The sequence below is a fragment of the Anopheles coustani genome, chromosome 2, assembly GCF_943734705.1.
Source record: "Anopheles coustani chromosome 2, idAnoCousDA_361_x.2, whole genome shotgun sequence".
Taxonomy (NCBI): domain Eukaryota; kingdom Metazoa; phylum Arthropoda; class Insecta; order Diptera; family Culicidae; genus Anopheles; species Anopheles coustani.
In genome coordinates, this window is record NC_071289.1 from 35,249,349 (window position 1) to 35,267,260 (window position 17,912).

Consider the following 17,912-nt stretch of genomic DNA (forward strand, 5'->3'; position numbering starts at 1 on the left):
TCCTCCCCGCGAGTCGAATCGTCTTTCGGTGTTGCGGTAGAATGACTTATGGTTTTATGGCACGCATCGATGCAACCGTACACACTCCCGAAATTATCTTTTCGATGTTACTTTTTCTGCTACACGGCACCCCTCGTACCCGGGGACCGGCTTCTAAACGCTAATTTGATGCTTTGGTTTCGTTAGTTACTGTTTTTATTGAGGGTTCCTACTTTTTTTACTGTCATTTGATGACTCTTTGTTCCATCCACACAAGATCGTCGCGACATCAGTTCCGCGCCCTGCCGAAAAAGGCATTTAAAGTTTGATTATTTACCATTAAAGAAATTATACCGTTTTGGCTATCGAAAGGTTTTATTGAAAGTATATTAATTCAGAGAGTTTTAATGTGTTCAATTTTGTGAAAACTTCGTCCATTCGTTTTGTTTGAAAAATGCCATTTCTTTAATCGCACACAATTATTTAATATTTTATCATTCGACCGCATTTACCTTTTTTAGTTCTGGTCTCCAGTAAAATTGGAGACCTTTTTGACTATCGAAAGGTTTTAATCAAAGTATATGAATGCAGAAGGTTTTAATGATTTAAATTTTATTACTTCTTGTTTTGTTTAAAAGTTGCCATTAGTTTAATCGCACACAATTTTATAATATTTTATCATCCAATCGTATTATCCTCTTCTAGTTCTGGTCTCCATTAAAATTTAGGCAGATTGTTATAGAAATGACAAGCCTAATAATTGTGAGACCAAATTGTGACTTGCAATTATGAGTTTTTCCCGCGAGATTTCCAGCACAAAGCCCGAAGAAGGCACCCATCCTGTCAGTATGACATGCGGGCGAACGTTCGGGTAGATGATAGCCCGAAATAGAATAGACAGTGACATAATAATAGTGGTTTCAATAACGCAGCAGAAGTTAAAATCCTCCACCTCAAAACGGTATAATCACACGGTGCCCATCCTTTGGGAATTTTAATACACGAGCAGGGGTTTTACGTTCATATTTGTCTTCTTCCGATGCTAATGTTTCCCCTCCCCGCCCTCGCTTTCCTTTTCAGTCTCCGACTGTGAATTCCTTTAAAACGGCGTCCCTCAACGGTGTTGGTCTGCACGTGAACGGCGGTGGGGATTTAAATATGCCCGGTGGTCCAACAGCAACGCCTGGAACACCGAACACGAAGGTAAGCGGCTGCATATATATATAAATATACATATACATTTTTGTTTTTATGGTGAAGTTGCCGGTGCAAACGGTGCAAAAGAACCCCGACGAAGAAATGCCGGGCCACCGAGTCATCCATTTCCGGTCTCAATTTCACGGCTCTCGCGAGAAGAAAACAAAAGTTGCGATAAAAGAAAACCCTTAATGCGACGGGATTGCATTTTTTCTGTTTATGTTTTATGCTTTATTTTGGGTTCGGCCCGACGCGCGGAGACAATTTAGTCATCGACCTTCGCGGGGCCTGAAACGCTGGCTGTTTCTCATCGTTAATAATATTATAAAACTCTGGTGGCGGCTTTATCACGAGATCGGAAGTCGAACCGGGTGGGGACTGGGGTGCGATCAAAGGGAGGGGGAGAGGCGTTATAGTTGCCGAAAATAATAAAAATTTACATTCAAATCATTCGAGAGCCCCATGGATCGACGAGATATGGTGTTGAGAAGTTTCTCACGAACGACGATGACGCCCATCGGATTCGCTCCAGCTGGCTCGGCGTGGCTCAATTTGTTTGCCACCGGCTTGTAAAGCGGATTTGTCCATCGGCCAGGAGGCCACCGTAACGCGCGGCCCATCATCAAGCGGATCGTCGTCACGGGCGTCTGACGGTGCATTATAACGAGCGACGCCGAAACCGATTGCAAACCGCCGTGTGCCCTTCAGAGTGAGGCTTGGGTTTTTTTCGCACTTGTTTCATAAAAATGCATCTTGACTGTTGCAAAAAAAAAAAAATAAATGAAGGCAAAGACTCCTAATTAATCGTTCGTTATTTGCAATTTCCTTTCGACGGCCATGTGGGATTTTGTTTTTTCGCGAGCCCCGATTTCATATCATTCGTTATGCTTGACTTTTTCGAGACCGGATACTTTACTTGGCACCAATTAAAGCAACTCCCCTTAAATATGCGCCCCGGTTGCAGAAGCTGTGAAGTAATATATGTTTTTCTCCGTTTCCAAACAGGATGTATCGCCACGGGTGAAGATCGTCGTCGCGCTCTACCCCTTCAAGGCCATCGAAAGTGGCGATCTTTCGCTCGAAAAGGTAAGTGACGACTGCTTGCGCGGAAAAGTACTGGATTTTAATTTTGTGTTTTTGTTACAGAATGCCGAGTACGAGGTGATTGACGACTCACAGGAGCACTGGTGGAAGGTGAAGGATCAACATGGCACGATCGGCTACATTCCGAGCAACTACGTCAAGGAGAAGGAGCTGCTGGGACTGCAGAAGTACGACTGGTACGTGGGTGACATGTCCCGGCAGCGCGCCGAATCGTTGCTGAAGCAGAACGACAAGGAGGGCTGCTTCGTGGTGCGCAAATCATCCACCAAGGGTCTCTACACACTATCGCTACATACCAAAGTGTAAGTGTCCACTACCGCCCCGTCCGGTTGAAGGCAGGATGAGCTAACCTGAACTTTCTCTCTCAAACAGACCACAATCGCATGTGAAGCACTACCATATCAAACAGAATGCTCGCAGTGAATTTTACCTCTCCGAGAAGCACTGCTGTGAAACCATACCGGACTTGATAAACTACCATCGCCATAATTCCGGTGGGCTCGCCTGTCGCCTGAAGACTTCGCCGTGCGATCGTCCAGTGCCACCGACCGCTGGTTTATCACACGGTAAGACGATTTCGTCATCTGTGCAATCAAGATCAAGATCTATTTCAGTGATTGCGTCATCTCACCTAAGAATTATTACCTCCTTAACATCACGGTAATCTAATAGAGATTTTTTTCAACCAATCAAAATACAAATCGTCTCGATCATGCAACGTTCAAAGTATAAGTACAGTAGACTCCCGATTATCCGGGATCGCTCCAGGTTGTTTATGATTTTTTTACTGTAACACGCTAATCTCGTGACTTGCTTATGAAGAAATTAGTGAACAGAAGCAAATGTTTCATAAAATCTACAGACTGTTGATTTTCTACTCAAAAAGAAAAAAGAAAAATGTGAACTACAATTTCAAAACCAAGATCAGTGAAAAAAGAGGGTCGAAGCATACCATGTAAAGAGCCGAAACCGTAAGAATATTTTTGACAATTGGTTTGAATTTTGTTTACTTATCATGAGCGACTCGAAATGTTTGTGTAAATTTATTTAATGTTTATACTGAACAAGTAATTGAGGCGTTGGGTGGAAGGTTGCACGTGAGAAAGGCATACACACTGGATTTGGGCCATATTATGGCGACCAATGGGATCCATATCCCACGATTTCGAACCGCGGAGCCTTTTTGGCTACTCGGGATATTATTTGACGACACTTTCCACGAGGACATGTGTCACAAGTGAAACACTGTGATCCAGAATTTCCGGTTACCTATTTCATGTAAGATATTCTGACGAAGATCTCCTACATCATGAAAGAATGTTTTTAAACACTTCTCATACTAGCTGTCAAAACAATGGCGATGCAGAAAATAGCTTAGCATCGACCTCTCTTTTTACCGATCTTGTTATCAAAACTGCTGAGTGTAGGTTATCTCCGAACTCGTTGCAATCGGTATTGTAATGTATTGGTAGTAATTTTACACCAACTTTTATTCACAGACAAATGGGAAATTCATCCCTCGGAATTGATGATCCTGGAGGAGCTGGGCTCCGGTCAGTTCGGTGTGGTGCGCCGTGCCAAATGGCGCGGTTCGATCGACACTGCAGTCAAGATGATGAAGGTGGGCACCATGTCGGAGGATGATTTCATCGAGGAAGCAAAAGTGATGACGTAAGTAGCGCGCCCTACCGGAAAGTGTATGTAATATTATATTACTAACCGAATGAAAATGCTTTCCTTCGCTGATTCAGTAAACTTCAACATCCCAACTTGGTGCAGCTGTATGGTGTTTGCTCGAAGCACCGCCCAATCTACATCATCACCGAGTACATGAAGCATGGCTCGCTGCTGAACTACCTGCGGAGGCATGAGCAATCACTGATCGGCAATATGGGTCTTCTGTTGGATATGTGCATACAGGTGAGCGTCTCGATTGGCGAGAGATAATTCGCGTAGTTAAACATTAATGCGTTTTCCATTTACTTCTCGCGGTAAAGGTTTGCAAGGGAATGTCCTACCTGGAGCGTCACAACTACATCCATCGCGATTTGGCCGCCCGCAACTGTCTCGTCGGGTCAGAGAACACCGTGAAGGTGGCCGATTTCGGGTTGGCACGGTATGTGTTGGACGATCAGTACACCAGCTCTGGTGGCACCAAGTTCCCCATAAAATGGGCCCCACCGGAGGTGCTCAACTATACGCGGTTCTCATCCAAGAGTGACGTTTGGGCATATGGTAAGGCAATCGGCAATAAATCCGTGCTTTGAGGGAAGTTTATTCTAAACCGGATCCTCTTGCCGCGTTTCAGGTGTACTGATGTGGGAAGTGTTCACCTGCGGCAAGATGCCGTACGGTCGCCTAAAAAACACTGAAGTCGTTGAACGTGTCCAGCGTGGCATCATCCTTGAGAAGCCAAAAGCGTGCGCTAAAGAAATCTATGATGTAAGTACCTACCGAGCATCGGACAAAAAACATTTCTGAACTAATTCGTTTTCCCGCCCCGGTTCTTCCCAAACCCTTGTAGGTCATGAAAAAGTGCTGGTCACACAGTCCCGAAGATCGACCCGGGTTCCGAATACTGAAGGATCAACTAGCTGCCGTTGCCCAGGGACTCACAGATTAAGCCGATCGTCCTCTGCAGTCAGTAGTGCTGCGTGGAGTTTTACGTTCTGTTCTAACTATTTGAGTGGCATTTTACCTTCGTCAACCGGCGCAGCAGCGACAGTCGTTTCTTAGCCTCTTTTAATGCTATTTTCCTAATTAAGCACACAAAAGTTGCCAACCGTTTATACAAATGAATGAAACATTTACTTTTTGTACATTGTACTTCCTGATTGGCAAAAGACTGTTTTCGACACTATATTCAATGAAACACGATCAGGGTTTTGTTTGTAGCAGAAACAAAAAAAACTTATAGAAGAAGGAACAGAAAACCTACTCTCGCTAGTCCTCGACGATTGCCAACATTTATGAAGTGGACTGAAGGCCACGCGCATTCCGGAAGAAAAGGGAGTAGAGGCCGCGGAGTTGAGCGTCAGGGAATTGAGCAAGCGCGATGAGTGCCAGATTTATATGTTCTAGTATACGTTTGGGTTCCGTTCAGATCCGGGGTTCTCGATACAGTTGTGAAATGGCTTCAATTGTCTGTTTCGTTTCGTGAAGTACAGAATGATGATGGGCAATGAGCGGATTTTTGACGAATTTTGGACGATGCTAAAATAATGTTTTGGGGAGACAAACGTCAAAGAAACGCCACCAGCTACGGCTTCCGTCAGTGAGGGTACTTTCTTTTCCCTCACTGCACGCAGTTTCGTACTATCTTAACCCTTAATGATACGCAGTACCAGAAGAACCAGTATCTCAACTTACAGGAAGATTGGTCCGAAAGCGAACGAACGCTAGGATTAATGAGTGATAAACGTGATTTGATTGTGCACGACGGTAGATGGTGTCGGTGCAGTAGAGAGCATGCAAGGATTAATACTTTGAGCGTCGCTAGTAGTAATAACAGAAGCAACACACAAAACACACACACGCAAACTAACCCTTACATACCAGTTCTAGTGTAGCTACGCAACCGGTCTAAGTAGCCGGATAAGGGTCGGAATTTCAGAATCAAACAGCAAAGGTTACTATGATGCCGGGATGTGTTTCTGGCCGCCAGAACGTACAATGGAGATAAAACGGAAAAATAGTAGATGAGGATGAGAATAAAACAAAACAAAACAAATGCCGTCAGCTGTGCAAACGATGGGAACACGTGTAGGACGATGGTATTTAAGTGATATTTAAGATTATGTTTCCCTCCGGCTGATGCGGGTTTTGAAACGTTCGTGGGAGCATTCTTCCAGTCCCTCTTTCGCTTCACAACCGACGCAGGGACGGTTCAGTAGGAAATAGGTATTTCTTGTCTTTTCGCTTACGTTTAGGGCCCTGTGCAGCCACCTGCCTGCCGGGGAACGTTTTCTCACTTTGTTTTACAACCTTTGTATATACAGAACCCGTTTCGTTCGAGTTTTTTTTACGTATCTAGCGGATGTAGATCATACAACAACATGGATTATATCGTTTTGTCCCATTGTTTCTTTTCAACCCGTGTAGACAATATCCGTTTGTACGTCCACAGTAGTACTCTAAAGTGTGTGTGTATACTGTGTATATCTCAGCTGTCTACCGATAGTAAATTTGGTCTTCTATAGTAACGAAAACGCGGCGGAGAGAAACGGATGATCAGTGATCAGCTATCGGGGTGGATTGTAGCTCGTTCCGATTGTCGGCAAAACACCTCCGGCTGATCCGAGGAATCGCTAACGGGCGCGAAACGTCCTCCGGACCATAGATAGCATTATTATGTATTATTTAATCGTAGCCCTACCAACTGCATCATATATCCTGCTTGATGATGAATTGATCAATAAACTTTACCGATGCAACTCAACCAGTAGAAGGAATAGTGCGTGAGAAAGGGGGAAGGCGACGGTGCCGGTACGGAAAGCGATAACGAGAGTGGGGCATGGTCTAGCAACTAGTGGCAAAACTTCTACTGATACTATTACTATTAACTTACTACTATTATCTAAGCTAAGCGTAAGCGAACTGCTAAGATCAAATCAAAACAAGTACGACAGGACGATCGAGTGGCGATGATCGCCGGTTGAGAAGTAGGTACAAGGAACAGGTATGCCATTTAGTGTTTTGTTTAAAACAATCCATCCGGTCCTCATTTAAATCGGGTTTGGAAGAAAGGGTGGAGATGTAGCAACACCTCTCGATCGCACAGGACAAGATCGATCGATGGAAATGAAAAAAAAGTGAGGGCACCCCATTCCAGCGCCGTCGTTTGGGTGGGGCCTTTGGAAGTAGACTACGGTTAGCATATAGCATTGATATCAAACAAACAGAATACGAAATAAACAAAATATAAAACAAACCAGAATACAATAACAAAAATTACGTGAAAACCAGCTAATGCTAATTAGTCGTTAAATTGTTTTTTTTTTTTTAATAGTGAACGAATGCAAGAATCGAATCGACAACTCATATGCGCAAACACTGGCAAAGAGAGAGAGAGAGAGAATGCCCTGTGTATGTGCGCCGTAAAGCTAAAGCAGAGATAAAAAAAGCAACCACATATACAATTATGCGTACCGAATAAGTGAATCATCAGCGGGTTTAACTATATCAAAACAAAACAAACATCTACCAGCTCTGACCAGAGCTGGCCGGAAATGGTGGGAGAAGACGAAGAGCGCACTGTTTGGAACGGAAAAAAGGACGGTAGGACGAAAGGATACGACTGATGGAGTTCGAACGGGGCGAGATTCTGACATTGAAATCCCTCGCTCTTTCTCTCTCTCTCTCGCCTTCCGGCCAGCAGGGTCGGCAAAGGAAGGAAAGGGGAGGCCGAACCGTTGGCAGCAAAGCATATGATTACGACGCACTGAGAAGAACAAACAACATACCGATGGAAATCTTATTGGATAGATGTCGATCCATTTTTTTACACTACAAATAAACAAAAAGCAAAATGTCTTGTATGAAATGAAACCGAATTGTGTCGATGTTATTTCTTTTTAATTTTCGTTGCCCGGCAGTGCCAGTTAAACGTAAAAGGATCGCGAAACCCCTCCGGGGGTTGTGTTTGTACCAAGGTGGGAAAAGTTGAGATATCACATCGTAAAAGTCGATGTCGACGGAGGACAGTAATAGAGAAGTAGGTCAATTCCTAATTGGTGAGTGCGGGTACTTGTCGTCGAATAAAAGTGATTTATTTCTAGAAAGTCTCTACAGGTCGCCCGGTGACATCCCGATTGGATTGAACATCGTCGACATCCCTCCCTCCCCCCGCGGGAGGAGTGTGTCCCGAGCGAGGTCGACTTGTCAGCACACTCCTTAATCGAGTGAACCAAGACCTGCCTTGTACCTGCACCTCCGTTAAAATGTACCGACTGTGAGATGAGCCCCGCGACCGAACCCCGAACAATGCAGGGGCGTAAGCCCTAAGATGCAACCACCAGCTTCGCGCGGGATTCGCTCGTAAATGGACCGGCGGGATGACATCATTCATCCGCTTCGTCTAATCCAATCGTGCTGGCGGGATGCAAATTAAACCGTCTTGCGGTCTCGGAATCGGGTATCGAGTAATGCGGGTCGAAAATATGGCCCAAAATGGCTAGAAAAGTTTCATCGCCATCGTCACCACAAACACGCACACCCGCCGCAACCGCTGGCCGTACACAGGAAATGATCGAGTTTTGTGACGTGAGTTATTTGGTGAACCGAAATCTGGTCTCTTCTCCTATAGGGGGGTCGTAAAAAGAAACTTCCCAACCATTTGGCAACAAGCCTACTCCGGCCCGGTTTGAGGCGACTCCCGCACATGGTTCGGCGGTAAATCGCAACCTTTAAGGAGGCCACCAAACAGCGACCGTCTAGGCGCAGGAGTAGGCGCGCGCACGCGAATCACTGAACGCGAACGGCGGAATGGTTCCACCCACGTTCCAGGAGGAAATGCCTTGGCTCACGGTTGTTGACCGCAGCGTTTGCCACATCCTCCCCCCTCAGATCGGCTCTGTCTACAAATTACTCTGCAACCCGGGCAGAGCAGGCAGATTTTGGTGTGTCACAGAAAGTTTCAGCGTGTCTCACAACTTGCCAACTTGGAAATCGTACAACGATAGTTCCTTCTACTACTACTACTACTACTACTACTACTACTCATCACGACCCCATCACGGGCATCCCATGGTGTAAAACGACCGTCGGGTGTAGGTGTCACTGGGTAGGAAGTCCATAAAACTGGCGTTGTCTTATGCCCCAACCGGCAGCACAACAACAACAATCGCCGGATCTGCTTCGGGGCAAAACACACAATTAGCTAACGAGCTCTTGTAAGTTTTCGAAGCTTGAGCAGAAAATTGCCCTTTCAATGTTATTAATGGTTGTAGTTTATGGATTTTTCGAACAGTTGCTCGTTTCCAGAACAGAAGGGAGTAAATTAGAAGTTTGAAACAGATGCTAACAAAGTGTTTTATTCTTCCACTTACTATGTTTGGAAACCATAAAAAAGCAAGATTTTTTCTATACTAAAACATCTATGGTGGATCCTCAATTTATAGCGTTGGCTGCCCAAAGGTGTTTACGTTGTAACTGTATGAATTTTGTTAGATGTAAGATAAAAGCGATGATAATTTTTAAAGCACCTAAGTTTTGTGTATGCTTAATGATAAATAAGAGATATTATCAATGGCAGGTTTTAGTAAATTAATATCTAGTTTGTGACTGGATAGCTATGTTTTAGATTTTATCTTTCTTGCTTTTGTAGCTTATTAAAGGCTGTTCTTTTATCGACAGTGAACTTTATATCTTTCATATTTTCATACAATAACAAATTGTACAATTCCTATTTTGAACAAATTATCCTTATTTTAAGATAATTATTGTTCGGAAAACGCTTTTTTTTACTTTTATGTAATTACTGCTCTTGTGTTTTCATTTTTAAGATTCAAATTCAGCTACTGTGGTGTTATTTTAAACAGAACATATAAAAGTGGTTAAGACTCAGGAGAGAACTTGCAAAAAAAAATTAATAACATGAAACACGTGTTGCAGAATATTTTCCCCCCATTGAATCGGTACAAAATAAAAACGCATTAAACAAATGGAGAGAAAACTTTCCACGCCACGTGATTGGTAATGCGGTGTGGATTATTCTAAAACGTTTCTAGATAGCGCTTTATATAATTCGTGACACCTTTCATCTACATTTGTTTTCAGCAAGAGAATACGGTTTCCCATAATATACCAGTTCCAAGCTAAAAACTCCAAATAAGTAAACAAGCGCCCCAAAACGGACGGAGATCTCCATTCCACCAGCCATAGTATCGTTCATCGGTGAATCATGAGCTCCAAACATAAGAACTCGCTGCTCTCGCAGAGATTTTAACTCCCCTTGCAAACTGGTCCGGAGCCTGTTTTCGCGAGTTTGGCGAGCTCCACAAGCATTCCAATGCTTGCCCCCCCAAATCAAAGGGAGGATTGGGGACGACGACAGCATTTCGAAGAACTCACTCTCAGACCAGACCTTTCCGTTGGTCGCATTCGCGGGGGTTTGAACGCGAACCGTGAGAAGTCGCGAGCCGCTGGTTACTACGAACGGCGAGAGTGTCGGTATATTAGTACTCAGCAGGCCGTCACATTGACTCATTGCTACCCGAGCAGTCTGTTGGTACGGCTGAAACTGGAACGAAGGTAAAACGACCCACAGTTGGCATTGTTTTTTTTTTTTTGGTACACGCAGTTAGAAGAAGCAGTTTGTGAAGTGTTTTGTGCAGTTAAAGTTATAGTTTTTGGTGAATATAAATTTATTTATCCGGATGTCGTTTAAGACGAGTGAATTCTGTGAATCAATTTCAACGGAATGTGATTAAAAAACTGGTTTTCTAGCCATATTAAAGAACAGGACAGTTTAACATGGACTTATAAAAGACCATCTGGTGAACACAAATGGTAACTAATGTGTGTACAAATATGTCTTTTTATGTTCGTTTTAGTGCTGTGAAAAAATACATCCTAAAATATTGAGAAACCCGAACGAGCAAAACGAACTTCAAACGACACGTGAAAGGTCCACAAAACGAACGAGGTTAGTGTAAATTTTAATAAATCTTCTAATTAAATACATCAACCCATTCGCTGTTTCATGTAACAGTTTTCTAAAAACAAAAATAAACCAAACTACCATCTTGCTCGTTTCACACGTTCGTATCCAAACAAAAAAGTTCTCTGCGTGTCTGCACACTGTCGTTCTGTTTAACAAATGTTAACCAAGAAAAGAATAAAAAGGCAAAACACTTTCCAACCGCTAGCTTTAGTAAAATTGCACGATACGAACGAATATGCATTTTGCAGTAGCCAGTTTCATGTACGACAAAGCCTTGGCCAATTCTATCACGCTTAGCGCAATCTTTCGTGATCTTTTTCGCGAAACGAAACAAAACAGTTGTTCGAGTGTGAATGACCATGCACCGCGTGTTTTGCATTCCCGCACCGCAACCGAACGGACTGAAATTTTTTATCGATTTATCTTGATGTCACGGATACAGGAACGCGAACTTATGAAATGCGCGAAATCCGAGACCAAGCGGCTGGGCTGGCACACGGCAAGTACAATAAACACAAGCACTGGTACAAGCCACGGCGTCCACGTTGCCAGGACAGCAGGGCGGTATGTCGAAAATACATAGCCTGGAAAAGAGGAGAACGGGACGGGAAAAAAACGCAGGCAAAAATACTATCGCCACGCGAACTTTCTCGGATGTTCCTCTGCACGTTTACGGTACTCGCCTACTAAGGATTTTTGTTTGCCTAAACTTTCTTCTTCGGTTTCAATTTCATCCTGTTTCGGCACTTATAAACTTTCCAGGATCGTGCCTGTAGTTATTCGAATTTAACTTTGTTTGTTTATTTTGCCCGTAACCATCCATCCCACTCTTGGGGACAGTTCATTTGTCATTTCTTAATTTCTCGTTTCCAACCGTGCCCTTTTCGTCGGGTGCTAATGGAAAACATTTTCCGCCCGACCGGCATCATTTAACGATAGTGATCTAAACCGTGCCACGGCACGCGCCCTGCTCGAATCAGTTAATAGCGTGTCCTGGGATGGTGAAATAAATGTAAAAAGGAAGTGAAAAAATCAAGAAACAGAAACCGTGCCATAATTTTTGCCAACGGATCAATTCCCCGGTTTTGGCACTAAGGGTATCCCCCCTCGGTGAGTGATGGTGCCCATTTTATGTCCCGCTCGAAGGAAGAAAGGTGATGTCGTAAAATGTTATTTAATCCAATTTATGCATGGTTTGTTTTTTGTTTTTTTTTTTGCGATGCTATCACCCATTCAATTAACTTTCGGTCGAAAAGATAGTGTGCCAATTTGAAAAACGGGAAACTTTGCGTGAGTTATAAAGAATCAAAATTTGTATGCGAAAAAAGTGTCATTCTATTGGAAGAAATTCGACTTGATTGGTTTTATTTTAAAATGGAGTTGTCCAATCTTAAGAATCGAACGACTTAAAAGGAATATTAAGCGGGCAAACGATACACATTTCACCATTTCCTTCTCCGGTGCAACCGGTTAAACATGTTCCCTTCTTTTTTTTTATAAGCAGATGCAAATTATTTACGCTCTCTGCTGTTCGTTAATCTTTTACCATCGGAATTTAATGTGTTGCCTCGATTCCGATCGGCGTTCGGAGGACCAAAAATTACTGCACAGCCAAATACTGCGCATCTGTTGGTTTCTGGTTTTCCTGCGAGGGAATCCATCCCCACCAGTCCACAAGGAACTTGTTTACCCCGGTTGCCCTGGGGAAGTGTCTGGGCTTGGTTTTTTTTCGTTTTTTTTTTTTGGTTTCGCAGACCTTCGCTGTTGAAAGGGTTTGCGGATTCCACGTGACACAAGCTGACTTCGGCTAGCGCTTCCCGTTTCCGGTGTTGGTGTGGGCTCGAGCGAGCTTCAAGGAACGGAACTAGGTCAGAAGTTACAACGAGACCCTACGCAATGTTTGTTTGCCGAAGGAAACAAACACCGATTCGTCGGGAATGGGAGTGGTATCCGCGCGTATTTTGAGGGCATGCAGGTTTGTGCCTCCATTTAACTGCAGTTCCGCGGAAGAAAGTTGTTTGATGATTAATTCTAAAACGATTACTGGAACTTTCGGGCGCCTTCGGAGTTTTATAGCTTTTGAAATGAAGTTTTATCTTCACTTGCTTGCAACACACTCCACGTAGTGATGGATTTGTTTAAATCCACACTTCATTCAGCACAAAGGAACGACGTTGCCGAGCGATTCTGATCTAGAATCGAAACCCGCATCCAGCGGAGGAAGAGGGGCGGAGAAGAAACCAGTTTCTGTCGGCGACGAGTTCCAGTTTCCAATTAACCCTTCTGGCGCTGTATCGATACGGCTCGGGCGGAGAATATGCTAATTGCGTAATGGCAGGTAGTTAACAAACTTTTCGAGCGACTTCAACGGAGGTCAAAGAAACGAACTCGAATATGAAAAATGAGGTTCTTTTTCGATGTTATTTAATTTTTGTTGGTTGATGAAATGTTTTGAAAAGTGTTTACGGTATAAGTTCTATTTTAATTCATGTAAAGAATATAAAAGAAAATAATTTTTAATGAAAATTTATTGTGCATTGAACTCTCATAAAGTTGCTCTATTATTATAAGATTTTTTTTTATTGTACCTTTCGTCCTCTTGGTCGTTGACATGTATGTGGGAGCAATGGATTTAGAGTGTTAAAATTGTATTTCTTAAACCTGTTTTAATCTACATCAAACCCACGACGCGTTCGTTCTAAAGAGGTCACACTGTTTCCCACGAGTTTGTGTTGATTTCGATTGGCGCCAGCATTTGTTTAGTTTTTTTTTCAATTGAATGCCGATCCTGCGATCAGAATAAAAAAAAGCTAGAGCGATTTTCAATTCCAAATTAAAATGCAAACGATGTACGAATGAATTGCTCCCTTTAACGACCTGTGTTTGCATACCTTCACCCTCCATTTCCATTCAGATTTGTGACAAATTGTTGCAAAAGAAGCGAAGGGAGGAATAAAAAAAAAACCAACATGAAAACAACTCATGCAAAATGCCACGAGCGTCACGCAATTCGCTGCAGTGCTCGTCAAGATCAATGTCAACGGTGACCTCCCGGGTTCGGGTACTTAGGTACGAACTGACCACCCACAACACATCAGAAGGTACCACGACAGGGGGGGGGGGGGGAGGGAATGAAAAATGGTTCCCTGCATTGCGGAAGCATGTCGCATTTTTCCCTCGCCTCGAGAGCGCAACCCCTGGCGACGCTAATTTCCATTGATTAATCGGTGGAATTGGCAGTTGAGAGGAAGCAAAACCAAAACCAAACAAAAAAAATGGCATAAAGTCCTTCTCGAAGCAAGTGCAAAAACCGTCCTGCACGATGTGTTGGTTGGGATTTCTGCGGTGGGCAAAAGAGGGGACTGTAATTAGCCGGGAGTGTAGTTGCCTGCCGCGACATGTTTATACGACGCCGAGGCGGAAAAAAGGTGCGCTTTTTCGGCTGCGTGGGCATTTAATGGTTTCGTGATTGAATGTGAGCAAATGCTTGGTGAGAATGGGGAGTGATATATAAAAAAAAGAAACCCCTCACCTTCATCACGCACCGCACGATGTGGGCGAATGTGAATTCGACATCTGGAAGGCACGTAAGACTTGGTTTGGTTGAGGCCAAATTAGGATCTTGTTTTTGTGAGTCCGTTCCTCAGTGTGGAAATTGGATGAAATAACCCGAATGCTTCGACAGGTATTATAAATATTAATTACTTTACAAGTCTTGAGGATGCTTATAAAAAAAGGACAGTCCATCGCAACTTCGGCAACCATCACGCACTAAACTCATCTACCATTTCTCGTGTTGATGTGTGACGGGATCAATCACGGCATGGAAACTATCGTTCACACTTCTTTCGTTGGAAATCATTCCTCCTTTTTCCGCCATTCGACACCCCGAAAACATCGGAAAACAAGCGGAAAGGGAAAACAGCGCACGGAAAAATTGTTCGCCACGGATCCGGGCATAAATTAGCCACTTCCTGTCGGCGTGGCACACCATTGCCTTGAGACGATTGTTTCATGAAACGTCGCCGACATTGAACTTGCCGGTTTTTTTTTGTTATTGCCATTTGCTCTTTTCACCTACTTATCCTTGGCGAAAGCAAACGAACCGGACGTTTTCTTCCACGCATATGGTTCGCCCTCCGTCCCACACCCAAACGGACGAACGAAGGATGCAACATTTCATTTACATAAATAAACACCCCGGTGTTCCGCGGGACGTCTGTCGGGCGGTCTTAAGGGACACACACATACATGCGAGTGATTTGCGATGAAAAGGGTTCTGCGGTTATGCTGCAGCATTGTGAAACAATGGCGTGTCATCGGACTGGGACCACTGCAAACGAAGGACAGCTTTTCTTTACCCAAACCGGTCGTCCTTCAGGCCCTCGGGGTGGCTTTGGTGTTGGTCACCCGTTGGTCCTCGTCCGGCCCGGTTGCAGTTGCAACCCTATGCACCCCGGATAGTCGCCCCCTCCCTGCCACGGGACAAAACTGGCCTACTTAGTATGCTTTTATGCAAAGAGAAGCATTTTTTCACAAGTTCAGCTCCTTTTACAGGTAGCTTCGAGATTCGTATTCGACATGTCGTCGGCGCTACTAATAGGTGGTGTTAATTACCCAATAAAAGTGTCGATTGGTATCACACTCCTTTTTTTTCTCTTCCCAAATGCCGTCCGTTTCGTTTGTTACCCCGGTTGCAGAGCTCCATGTGTTTTTTTCGTTGGGCGTCAAGCCAAACATGGAATTCCCGACTGGATTATTAGCATCACACACGCACGGACGGACGGACGCGCAAGTGAAAAGTCAAGAAAAGACGGGTCATCAAAATGGTACCGTTTGCCTCCAGGGTATCATCAACCAGATCGAGGAGATGGAGGAGGCGATCCGTGCAGGAGGACGTTCAGGAGAGGAGAAGAGAGAAAGAAACAATCTGTTGCGAAATGTTTCTTGGCATGCAGCAAAAACAAAAAAACAGAAACAGAAACAACACTGGTTGACCACTCCGTTTCACGGCAGTAATTGCTTTTGGCCACGTTTGGGAAGGCCGACGAAGAAGTTGTCGCCGTCGAGTGTGTCTTCGAAGGATCGAAGGGGTCTCGCTGGTGTGTTCAATCAAAACTCGACCGAGATAACCCGGCACACGCGCTCCTTGAAGAGGAGAACCAACCGGGTGGCATTCCTGGCCAATCGATTCCCTTTCGGGACGGCAGCCGAGCTGGCGCTTTTGGACCGAAATTGGATTGATTCGAACCTTACGCAAGAACGTAAGCGTGAGAATGAAAGTGGATGGTTACGCGAAGAGCTGATATGTTGCATTTGGGAGGGATAAACAAGAATGTGGGAACATATTTTGAGGTAAAGGATTGATTTTTAGCTTTTATTAAATTATTAAGTTTGAATACAAGAGTGAATAACACATCAAGGCAATTAGTGGTTAACTTGTTTGTTTGTTCACTTATCTTTAGTTTTCAAACGTATTTTGAATCTCAAACCAGTGTTTGTAAAATCCATTCGTCCTGGCAACATGTAATGTTTCATAAGTGCAACTATTATTGTACTTAAAATTCTGAGTTGGTTATTTATTTGCATTGGAAATATGGATTATTTTGGTTCGATATAATTCACTTGTGATTGTCGAAAAAATCAACTGTTTTGCTGTTGTATTGTGTTTTTATCATATTTTCTAAAATGTGTTTATAATTTCGTGTTTCTATGTTGAATAGAAGGGAATTTTCTAACAATATGCTTTCACCTTGCTTCACAAAGAAGAGTGTTGCATATGAAGAAACAGCGTTTAGAAACTTTAAATTCCGTGTAACTAAAATGATTAAATGTTATCAATCGATATGAATATTACTTTTAAAAATTTCATACTGATTTTATGATTTCACACTGTTTTTTTTCTATCAAACGAATCTTTATGATTCACTCATCGTATTTTGTTGTCCATGTTTGTCCATTTCGTCGCTTCCCATTTATCATCCAACAATGTACATATTGATTTCAACCTTTTGCTATTTTTGGGCTGGATCATTGTTTGTTTCTTTTGCCGACTCCCCTCCCTCAACGCACGTCGGTTGATTTAAAATATTCTCTTTGAAACCCATACCATAGCATTTCTGCTGCCTATATTCGGTCCTGCTCGGTAGATATATTTCTCCGTCACCACACGACGGCACCCGCCGTACAAGGCACGAATCTCGAAAATATATCTCGAAAATAGTTCAAGAGTAACCTCGGAAGGAGATCAAAAGAGCAGCAGCAGCAGCAGCGAAAACAAACGAATCTGTCGATAGTCCACGCGGTCGGTGGACGCTGCTAGCGGAGATAGGAGCAGGGAGGCGGAGCGGAGAAACCGGACACCGCGCGGTAGCGCCATTTATGGAAACGGTAGAAGGGCAAACGGGCAAAAGCCGGCGGCCAGCCGAACAGGGTGTCTGCATGTGCACGCCACTCCAACCTGTCCCACGGACGTGTCGTGGTTGTTCGGTTTCAGGGAGCGGGTGGTATCACACCACGTTTGCTGTGCGGGGTGACATAATCAATACCAGGCAGCAGCCCGAGTCTTCGAGCCTCTTAGATCCCCATGGGAGTCGGCGACGCTTATGCTGTGCTCGGTGCAACAATTTATTTAACCAAAGCCAAAGCCAAGGTGCCCATAAGTTGTGCTCGCCTTTGACGGGCGGGATGATATTCGTGCGTACAAGAAATGCATCTTTTCTCGGGCAGCTCTGAGGGAAGCGGGAACCCTTCAAGCCCCATCGTCTGTCAGATAATTCTGTCGAGGAAGAGACAAGCACGACCAAGGGATTTCGCTTCACAATACGGTAGTTTGTGGCGCGTCGCTGCTAAAGGGCATCGCGTCTCGTCTCGGGCGCGTTGTGACCCATTTTGTTTAAAGCGCGCGCCATCACTCCTCAATTAGCAATCTTAACGCATGTTTGTGCGCCGGAAAACAACGACAATGAGC

The 17,912-nt window shown here is 44.0% G+C and overlaps 1 protein-coding gene across 3 annotated transcripts in view; it reads left to right on the plus strand.

Moving 5' to 3' along the window:
- Nucleotides 1-6,353, plus strand: part of LOC131266331 (tyrosine-protein kinase Btk29A) — an 80,187-nt gene extending 73,834 nt beyond the window's left edge. For all 3 annotated transcript variants that reach the window (XM_058268802.1, XM_058268801.1, XM_058268803.1), the window contains 9 exons: nucleotides 1,060-1,182; nucleotides 2,182-2,262; nucleotides 2,323-2,582; nucleotides 2,653-2,846; nucleotides 3,780-3,951; nucleotides 4,032-4,200; nucleotides 4,278-4,515; nucleotides 4,589-4,722; nucleotides 4,805-6,353. In XM_058268802.1, coding sequence (XP_058124785.1) covers nucleotides 1,060-1,182; nucleotides 2,182-2,262; nucleotides 2,323-2,582; nucleotides 2,653-2,846; nucleotides 3,780-3,951; nucleotides 4,032-4,200; nucleotides 4,278-4,515; nucleotides 4,589-4,722; nucleotides 4,805-4,903 — 1,470 coding nt within the window. In that variant the 3' untranslated portion in view covers nucleotides 4,904-6,353. The remainder of the gene's footprint in view (nucleotides 1-1,059; nucleotides 1,183-2,181; nucleotides 2,263-2,322; nucleotides 2,583-2,652; nucleotides 2,847-3,779; nucleotides 3,952-4,031; nucleotides 4,201-4,277; nucleotides 4,516-4,588; nucleotides 4,723-4,804) is intronic.
- The last annotated feature ends 11,559 nt before the right edge of the window (nucleotides 6,354-17,912 follow it).